This window comes from Catharus ustulatus, chromosome 6 (genome assembly GCF_009819885.2).
Source record: "Catharus ustulatus isolate bCatUst1 chromosome 6, bCatUst1.pri.v2, whole genome shotgun sequence".
In the NCBI taxonomy this organism is placed as follows: Eukaryota; Metazoa; Chordata; class Aves; order Passeriformes; family Turdidae; genus Catharus; species Catharus ustulatus.
Window position 1 is genome coordinate 23,567,597 of NC_046226.1, and position 10,047 is coordinate 23,577,643.

General features: G+C 50.9%; 1 protein-coding gene across 1 annotated transcript; it reads right to left on the reverse strand.

The window, feature by feature from the left end:
- Positions 1-1,393: 1,393 nt before the first annotated feature.
- Positions 1,394-8,134, reverse strand: JDP2 (Jun dimerization protein 2). Its single transcript, XM_033063403.1, has 3 exons — positions 7,911-8,134; positions 3,289-3,393; positions 1,394-2,446 (listed from the first exon to the last, which is right to left on the reverse strand). The coding sequence occupies exons 1-3, from the start codon at positions 8,109-8,111 to the stop codon at positions 2,261-2,263; spliced, it is 492 nt and encodes a 163-aa protein (XP_032919294.1). The 5' UTR covers positions 8,112-8,134; the 3' UTR covers positions 1,394-2,260.
- Positions 8,135-10,047: the final 1,913 nt, after the last annotated feature.

The window sequence follows — 10,047 nt, forward strand, 5'->3', positions numbered from 1 at the left end:
CAATGTCACTGTAATGCACAAGCCTGTCCACTGGAACAACTGTCCCATAGCAAAATTTTTAATTCTGAAAAGGTGTGAGCTGGGTTTTGAGAGGACAGATGCTACCAGCGTCAAGAACATTAAATAACCTGTCTCCTACAGGAACCAGGAGAGGATTGTATTATAGCACACTGCACAGAGATGGAACCTTTTCCATTCAACAGTCACAGGCTGTGGCATAAAGGGGAAGAGGCCCAAACCCTCTGCTTGAACTTTGTGTTACAGCCCAACCAAGCTGCCTGAAAAAGAAACGCCCTAAACTTTGGGTACCAAATACCTTAGTACTGACTGGCATACAGCTGAAGGTTGTTTGGATGACACAATCAGGGAGTGGATTGGGTTATGAAGGACCTTAAAGATAATCTCATTCCAACTCCCGGGCATTATTTCTAGGATTCAGTTCCTGCCCAAGCCTTGGCTGGAATAGCTGAGCATTAAACTGATGTAGATACATTACTCTACTGCTGCTACCTTTGCTAGCTGCTTCTAGCATGCTGGGTTTCAAAGAGCATTTTTTATTTCTCTTCCAAGCCAGTTGTTTTCGTAGAAGAAATTTTTACTGCAATGTAACTATTTGCCAGAGAAAGGCCAGCACCTGCACGCACAGCACTGCCAGTACTGCTGGAAGCCGTATAGCAGGTAAGTGAGAGGGTCCTGAGTGCAGATGAGCACACAGGCTCTCCAGGTGAGCAAAAAATACAAGATGCCTGTGGACAAGATGCCTGAATCATCTGGTATCCATAGGGAGCTCCCACTGACCACTAAAAGGGAATTTATTACCATGTACACTTCACAGAGGGAAATAAAGAGAAAAGATAAGGAGGCCCAGCATGTGCTCTGTATCCTTTCAGCAGAGCTTGATAAAAGGCAGAGGTATCACATTTTTCAAAGAATTAAGATTAGCTCCTTACAGCAGCTGAATAATAGGTCAGAACTGAGCCACAAACTCCACAGTCTGGACAGAAGGAGACACAAAGGCACATAAAGGGATCACCAGCACAAGGACATCGTGATAGCTCCCCTGTCTCTTTCTCATCCCTGAAATTAGTTCAAACTGCTGTATTTGGGACTGAAACACAAAGGACCAGTTAAGGATGACATGGTCTCCCTCTGCCTTTCCAAGCCTATCATCTTTGGTGCAGCAGTGTGCTACTTCCTGCTTGACAACAGCCAGAGCTGCCTCCGTGGTTCCCAGCTTTCTAGGGTGGATTCTCCTGGCCCACAGCTGCTAACACAACCACCAAAGCCAGCCCTGGGATCTGCTTCACTGTGCCACTCAGCCAGGAGCACACTTGGCCTGTTCAGCCCTGGCAGATGCTGCCACAGTGCTGACCCAAACAGAGCTACAGGAGGACAGCATACGCAAAGGTAACATTTACTGAGAGATACAGAACTGAGTATTATGAAGGACATACATGGATGGAGAGGGTAGCAACACCACTGCAGAGCACAGCTTGGACTCCCTTCCCAGCATGCCAGGAAAGGAGCTGGATGCTACTGGACAAGTAACACAATGGAGATAACTGTGGCATATGTGTTTGTAACAAACAGACCATTATAACATACATTTCTATGGGATCACATCTAGTGATTATATAAATCCATATAGAGATCACTGTATAAAAACTTTGTAAAAAATACTTTAAAAAAGTGTAAAAATGTGCATTCAAAAGCACGGCCGACACGGACAGCTGGGCTGTAAACATTATACTGAGTGTGCTTGTGGGGGGCGCCTGCGCCACCAAGCCCCGACAGGCCTGCCCACCAGATGGGGCTGCATCAAGTGTTTGTGGTTCTTAGGTTTGGGTTTCCCTCGGGAGTGTGTGCCAGGAGCAGTGGCAGCCTCTGGGCAGGGTGCTGCCACGCCTCAGCCTGCAGCCCCTGCTACCCACAGGCTGTGTGGTCCTTGCAGGACACACCGTGGCCACACCGTGGCTTTGTGGGTCCCAGGGCTCAGAGCAGGCTGAAGGGCTGTGATGAGGTATCACAGAGAGGTTGCCCTCACTGGCACCACCAGCCCTGCTCCCAGGTTCAGCCTTAGAGTACATGGTTGGCAGGTTTCTGGTCTTCTCCGTTCCCATGTTTGGTCCATAGTTCCCAAGGAAGCCCACTGGGTCCTGGCTGCACCAGGCCTGGGTGCACAGTTCTTCATACAGTACATACATTAGAAACCCTGGAAGACCCTGTGCCACTGTCTCCTCCTCCTGGCCCTGTGCCACCTTCACTTCTTCTCCAGCTGCTCCAGCAGAGGGTTGGCTTCGCTCTCAGGCGTCTTGATGCTGTCTGTCCGCACGATGCAGGTGGGACGGTGCCGGTTCAGCATCAGGATGAGCTGCTGCCTCTCCTGTTTCAGCTCTTCTATCTGGGCCTTCAGCTCAGCATTCATGAGCTCTAGACGCTCAGACTCCTAGCAGGACAGGAACACAACCGCATGTGACTTTATCTAGCAGAACAAGATACAGGACACAATTTGGCCAACATGCCACCTCTGCTCAGTGCTGTCCCTCAGCCCCTGCAGCAGGGGAGCAGACTGAAGACCTGCCAAGGCATCACATCCCTCCAGGCAGTTCATCCCCAGCCCTGCTGTCTTGTGCCACTTAATACCACCACGCAGAAATACACAGCCACCACCCGGGGCAGGTCTCTGCTGCACCCCAGCAAAACCTCTGCCCGGCTGCTTTCTGTGGTCTGGTGTTTGGGAACAAACCCATGTGTAAGTCTTCACCCAGCCCATCTGTAAGGATATGTCCTTGTGAAATGACTCCTTTATCTCATGCTGTGTCATCTGCCCATGTCTCACCACTGTTTGCAGAAAAAAAGCCAGGTGCTGCGACAGGTTTTCTGCCTTGGGGTTAGATGTGGAGTGGGCATCTATCTGGCCTCTGAGTGGGAAAATCTTTAGGACTTCAGTCAAGGGACCAGCACATTGCCAGCCCATATTCTGTGCCACACTCATATGGGTGTTCCTGCTCCAGCACAGAGGCAGAGACATTATCATCCCTCTCTCACCACAAGCCTGGAGCCAACCTCCAGCCCTCTCCAGCCCTGGTACCATGGGTAAGCTCTGCCTGGGCACGTACATGGCCACCACCTTCACAGCCTCACAAAAAGCAGGGGCTGCATTTTCCCAGAGAAAGGCACTGGAGCAAGGAGTGGCAGAGGGGTAGTTCAGGAGGCAATGTTGCCCTCAGCTGGAACACTGTTCTAGGGAGGTCCCTGCTGCACCCTGGGATAGATGGGGGCACCCACCCGCTGCAGGAACTCCGTCCTCTCCTTCTTCTTGTTACGACATCGTGCTGCTGCTACTTTGTTTTTCTCTCGGCGCCTTTTCCTCCTCTCTTCTTCCTCATCCAGCTACAACAAGACAGAGAAACCCAGATCAGAGCCAGGAGGTGTGGGCTGGGGCAGGAGGTAGGGGTAAGCACATGGTAGCCCCACCCCTGGCAGGGCAATGTGGCAGACACCTGGTCACAGACCACCAGCAGCATGACATAATTCTCACTGGAACCAGGTGTGCTGCTGCTACAGCCTCTACCTCTGCTTTGTGGGAACACAGAGAGGGAGACCTGTACCCACAGCTGGGGACATGGCTAGGGACAGACAACTCTTCACACAGATGCCCCCTCCCTGAGAGAGGCAAGAGAAAGAGAATAGAGCCCCCTCCCAGAAACATAGGTGGTTTGTCACACAGACATCTACAGGCTCAGCTCTGTGACCACAGACGTTCAAAGCATCACACACAACCAAGGACAAGAGGCAGAAAAACCCAGAAGATACCCCAGCTGGACCTGCCCCATTCCAATACCTGGGACTGTCTGCTGAGCTTCAGCACTGTCTGAGTCACAGGGCCACCACAGTAAGGTGGGGACAGGTCCTGCATCCCCTGTAAGGGAGCAGGACACAGCAGTACCTGTGCTGTTCGCCATGACTCAGTTCTCTGCGCTCTTTGACTCAAACTGTGCAGGCCCTATGGTTAGAAACTCATAATCAAATTATGTATGGATATATGCTGCAAAGCCTGTGTAAATGGCCTACGGCATGCCTACATCCAAGAACCCAAACTAGCTCCTTCAAGAAAAATCTGAGCATTGGAAAGCCCTGTGAAATCAGGTTATACTTTGTAGCATGAATAGAGAAGAAAAAGTCCCCAGTGCCTTCACCCACATTTGGCCTGGGGCTCTGAAATTTGAGGTGTCAGACTGAGCTGCCTCATTCCTATTGATATTCAGTGGCCACAAGATCACCCCATATGTAGACACACCAGTAGTGCCAGACAGTAATGAAGGCTGCAGGTACCATCATCCACAGTAGACTGTGCACACTGCTAACAGTCACCAAGGCCAAAACCCACTAATCAAAACAACCCAGTGTGATGCACAAGGACTAGATGAAAAGTGGACTCAGCAAAGGTAAGGTGAAGGGGTAGCTTAAGTAAGCTGCAGCACACACCATGCTGTAGAAGGCAATGCCCAAGCTTTATAGCACTGTTTTGCATCTTTTCTACCCTTCTTTGCAAGCATTATACCAAAGTTGTTATTTTAGCTGGGGCTAAAATATTAAGCAAAGCCAGCCCAAGCTACGCACAGATTTCCATAATGCCAGGCTGCCACCATTCCTTTGCCAAGGCAGGGTCATGATGCACCAGTGTACCACACTTGGGAGAACTAGAATGGGAACTGCACTGATACCCCCAAGACCAGTCAGAAACGGACAGCTCACACTGCGCCCACATAGCTTAGATGTGACTGGTTGGCAGAAGTAATCTGGAAGGCACTAACTCCACATTCTGCTGCCAGGTCTTACAAAATTCCATGACAGAAATTAAGAGGAGGTGGACATCAGGGTATATGAACTCCCCTCTGCACATTCACCAGTAACCCATCTACCCATAAGACAGCTTCTTGGCATGTTAGTTCAAGGATTACTAGGAGAGTGCAGAGAGGTAGCATGTGCTCACAGCTCCAAAGCTCAAAAAACACCCCCAACCTGGCTTCAAAAGTCCATCTTGGGGCGTAACAGCAACTGTAAGAGCAACCAGCAACTGCACCAGCCCTGGGAACTGCCTGACATTTCCATGCCCTGTTGGTCCATTCAACTAGATCTACAGAATAAATGGCCTGTCTCTGACCCTGCCTCCACCCTAGAAAGGACCCAGCAAAGGCCTTTGTCCTTTAGATGGAGTACAGAAGCCCAAGGAAGGTGGCTCAACACAGATAGAAGCAGCTTGAACTCTTGGTTCTGCTTTTTGACCACAGCTCCCGTAGCTTCATAGAAACAAAGAAAGGTTTGCTAGAGATCTGAGAGATCACCTACTTCCAACTCCCCTGCCACAGGCAGGGACACCTTCCAGTAGAGCAGTTGCTGAAAGCCCCATCCAGCTTGGTCTTAAACACTTCCAGGTATGAGGAATCCACAAATTCTCTGGGCAGAGAAGTTTTCTTCTTCAAGAAGTTTTTCTTGCTTCAAGAAAGCAAGTTTTTCTCATCTGCTTCTGCTTGATTTCAGTTCAAAAAGGGACATGGCCCTGGTGCTGAGGGTTAGGACATTATTCAGAGGCACATAGGACAGTGATAATGTATCACCCAACAGCATGTGCCAGCAGTTGATCTCCAGGGGATCCCTGTGGGTTAAAGGTCTGGGGATGCCTCCCAAACTGCTTCAGTCAGCAACCTCAGAAACTGAGGTGATTCTCTGCCCAAGGGGCAGGGCTCAGTCCCAGAGGGAGCACCCCAGGTGGGGATTCAGTGGTGGAGGAACCCAGCAGCATCTGTCTCCACCTGTCCAAGAGGAGAGCAGCTTCCCCAGTGGAGCTGTCCATCACCCTGCAGAGAGGCCAGCACCCAACACCTACTGGGTGGGTTTTGTGTGTGCCCCAGGCACAAACACCCCAATGCCAGGAGGTGCTGGTGCCCCCATCAGAGCAGAGACAGCTGCCTTGCCCAAGCTCATGGCAAGCAGCCTGTCCTCTCAGGCACCACAGAGTGGCATGCCAGCACCCACATTCCTGGGCTCCAGCACCCTGCAAGAGGAAAGCAGCTGCAGGCTGCATTGCAAAACTATGCGTGGGCAGCTTCTTGGCTACTCATGGGATAAGCAGCTACTGCTTCAGCTCCCGCAGGCTTTTCCTGCAAAGCCTTGCCAAGGGCAGCTCCATTTACTGTCTTCAAGTCCTCAGCTTCGCAGGCCATGCAGGGGAGGAACCAGCTGCATGGAAGGTTAGCAGTGCAAGGGCTGTCAGTGGGTTTTCTCTTATGTTTCCTCCACGTGGTGCCTCAACAGCTGGCTCAGAGGACTCTCAGCAATTCCAGTACCTGCTGTGGGGCAGAACTGCCCTGTCCCTGTTACACAGATGCCAGGGACATCATAAACCCATGCTCACAAAAAGCAAAAGCAGTTGCAGGGTCAGCTCAGAGGTGCCCGAGATGTCCCAGGAAAGGAGCTGGGCCCAGGAAGACAGGATAGCCACAGAGTCACCCTCTTTATTCCCCAACCCATGAAGCAAGGCAGGCACAGCAGACCATTTGCTGCATTAATACCCAGGCCAAGAGCTTAGAAGAAAATTTGGCTTCAGCTGCAAATCTGTGACTGTTTTGCCCAATAGAGGAATGAAAGCCATTAGGATTCCCCAGGGTCTTATGATGGCCTCCCACAGTATCCTAGCCTCAGCTCTTCCCATTGCAGCGCTGCCCAGTCCTTCCCAGGCAACCTCCCGGTTGCACAAGCTGACTGGACACTCTCTCGGGCACAGAGGTCCTGTGCAAGGTGATCAGATTGACTACATCATACCAGTTCTACCCACAGGAGTCCATCTCAAACAGTTGGGGGGAAAGAATAGGGTTGCTCTACACAGGCGGACCTGGCTGCTGCTGAGCTTCTGCCAAAAAAATTGGGCTAAATCAAGTGTCAGTACCATTTGGAGAGCAGGTTGCTCCCTGGAATGCCCGTCTTACTCCCCTCAGCTCATAGTTCATCACAGGCAGCTTTTCACATCATCTAGCACCTCCTTGCTCATGCTTCTAGAGAACATATCACCTCATCCTCATATGGCATCATCCGTGGTAACCCATACAGAGAGAATGCTCTGTTCAGAAGGATGTTTATAGGACCTTCTAACAGCAGCCAACACCCTCACCAATGTGGGACCTCTCAAACTGTGGGTTCCCAGCTCCATCTGCAGGCAGTAGGAGGTGCAAACATCCACCACCAGCTCAGCCAAGTCAAAGACTGGACAATCAACATATGGGACAGCCAGATGAGGAAAACACTGTCCAAGCATCTCCCTAGTCCTTTCAGCCTGGTTCTGTGGTACCAAGCAGAAACTATCCACCTTTCCCATCCCAGGAAACTCGAGGTGACGCCAGGGCCCACCCCAAGCAATGGGGCAGGGGCAGCCCCCAGCCAGCAGCATCTGCAGTATGGGCTGAGTCACTGCTCCACAGCACTCGTCCACACACCCCATCCCTGCTGGAGAGGCAACACCAATGCCAGAAGCAACAAGGGCTTGTTGACACAGGTGACAGGTTGTGTGGCTTCTACTCTGGGTGCCTACCCCAAACCTAGAGACATGTTGGCTGCAGCAGACTCCGCTCCACATGCAGGGTTTGAGTTCAGATGGCTGCCAATTGCTGCACTGGACCAGCCAGGTCTGGGACGCTGAGACTACCACTGAGACAGACACAAAATCAGGCAGGGAGAAGGGGCAGCTAGTGCAGCAGCTGCCAATATGCATGCACATCACCAAACAGGGAGCTTATAAAACACACTGCTAGCCACCCTGCTGTGACAGCCAAGCACGGGCAGAAGAGAAACCCAGGCACGTGCAGACAACAGCGCTGCAGGGCCACCTGCAGCCAGCAGCCCCCAATACTCACCTCACTTTTGACAGGCTGGGGTCTCTTCCCAAGCTTCACCTCCAGGAACTGGAGTGGTGAGATCATGGCCCCGATGTTGCGGATGTCAGCGCACTTCAGCTCCTCGGCGGTCAGGGCTGTGCCCGGCAGTCCTGTCAAGGGGCCGAGCCCAGGCAGCGCGCCGGCCGTCAGAGACGGGTCGGGGATCTGCCCTGGCATCATAGCAGGGGAAACAGCTTCGTAGGCTGGAGGGGGACAGAGACATCCCATTACAACCTAGCTACAGGGCCTCGTGACACAGCACAAGACAAACTCATGCCACAGTCTCATCACCTACAGGGGCATGAATCAAGGAAGTCAGACATTCTCCCCCAGAAAGGGCAAAGGCAGAGAATAAGCAGAATCTGTATGATAGAAACCAAAATATATTAATCCTGCCAGGAAGAATAGGCTACTGGGGTGTAGGTCAGGAAGGGAAGAGACCTGAGAGGCAAAGCACCAGAAGAACAGGAGCTGGTTGCAATGACAGCGATGTGATCCCACGGACACCTTTCTCTGGAATACAGTAGATCGAGGTTTGCTTTTAACTGAGTTTTGATTAATTAATGTGTGGATTATTAGTACAAGAAAAAAATGGCACAAAGAGGACCATAATATGCCCTAGGCTGGATTTCCTCTGGGCAGGATCAGACACTGGTCAGGGTTAGGACCCAGCACACAAAGACCACAGACAGAACAGCAAGAAAAAACCCGCCACTGTACAAACATCTCTCAGCACAGACGTGAGGAAACAAAGGCTGGAGGGGAAGGGAAATGGTGCAAGGTTCAAAAGTCCTTTTCTATAATGAAAGAAAAAAAAGTGAGAATAGGGTCAGGGCAAACTTCAGCAAGTCACAGGGAGGGGAAAGGGAGCTATCAATAACTGTAGAGAACAAGAAACAAAGAGATAATAAAATTAAACCTAAAATGGTAAGTCCACAGAGCTGAAGCTGTTACATTAGTCCAAAAGCCATGGGAGTAGATGGTTGTTGGCTGCAATGCAGGTACATCCCTGCTGCATAACTAGCCTGGGACACTCACAAGTTACCAATTTACAACATTCAGAGTCAACTTCTGTCCACACAGCAGCCATTTGCCCCTATTCTTCAGCTCAACCATATGTCCCAGCGTGCATGCACTGCTCTCCTTGCTCTGCCCATCCAGAGAAGTCCCAGTACGCTGCAGGAGCCTCCAGGTATCCACCCCATTCTGCCCCTGTGCATGAGGCACCACCACAGCAGGGATAAAGACCAGCAATGTCAAGAGAGAAATAGACTAAAGCAGCACACCCAAAATCTCACTGTGCATCTTCCTGCAACCACAAGAACCAGTCACAAGGCAGGATTCAACAAACAACTTGGGGAAACTCAGGGAGGCTCTCAGAAAGGAGGAGCTTTAAATGAGGGATAACAGGCACTTGTCCTGCTCTTTCCAAAGCATCCACTCTCATCTGCTGGGAGACCAGGTAACAGGCAATACAGACTTTTGGCCCAGGGAGTACACTTGTGCAGACTCACACACATACACATAGCCAAGCCAGCTGCCACAGCTGTTCAGCACTTGCCATCCCAGGGTGACAAATCTATGTCAGTACCAGGCTGAAAACTTGAGTAAAGCTGCATGTGAGATAGAACTGCTGGATCACAGAACCACAGAAGAGTTGAAGCTGGGGGGGATCTCTGGAGATTGCCTGCTTCAGCCACTCTGCTCTGGTGGAGTCAATGGGGTAGACTGAACAGGGTTAATTGTGACAGAGAAGTTAAGGATTTCTTGGCACTGGCACATCTCTTTACCCAAGAGATTATTTAATATATTTGTTAATTTGAAAGAACCAGAGAAAAGTAACAGAAGGGAAGGAAAAAGAAGCATAGAGGCTAGTCAAGGGCAGAGAGGCTAATGCAAGCTCCACAGCATCCAGCACAGGTGCTGTGCAAGCTCTATTGGTATGACAGACAGAATGGTTTGCAGCAGAGAGTGCCTACAAGCTGCAGTGAGCTGTGAGCTGTCATACAGTCTCATCTGCCAATGAAGAGGTACAGGTGTCAGCATGGGATGTTCCCTGGCAGGGTTTGCTTAGCTGTGACCAAGAAGACTTGAGAAAGAGCACGGAAAGCAGGTG

Bases quoted from the DNA above. Each gene is read 5' to 3' on its own strand.
- JDP2 (XM_033063403.1), bottom strand. From the start codon at position 8,111: ATGATGCCAGGGCAGATCCCCGACCCGTCTCTGACGGCCGGCGCGCTG. The intron at 3,394-7,910 runs GTGAGTATTGGG...GTCTTGTTGTAG, and splicing joins CCCAGCCTGTCAAAAGTGAG to CTGGATGAGGAAGAAGAGAG. The intron at 2,447-3,288 runs GTGGGTGCCCCC...CTGTCCTGCTAG, and splicing joins GGACGGAGTTCCTGCAGCGG to GAGTCTGAGCGTCTAGAGCT.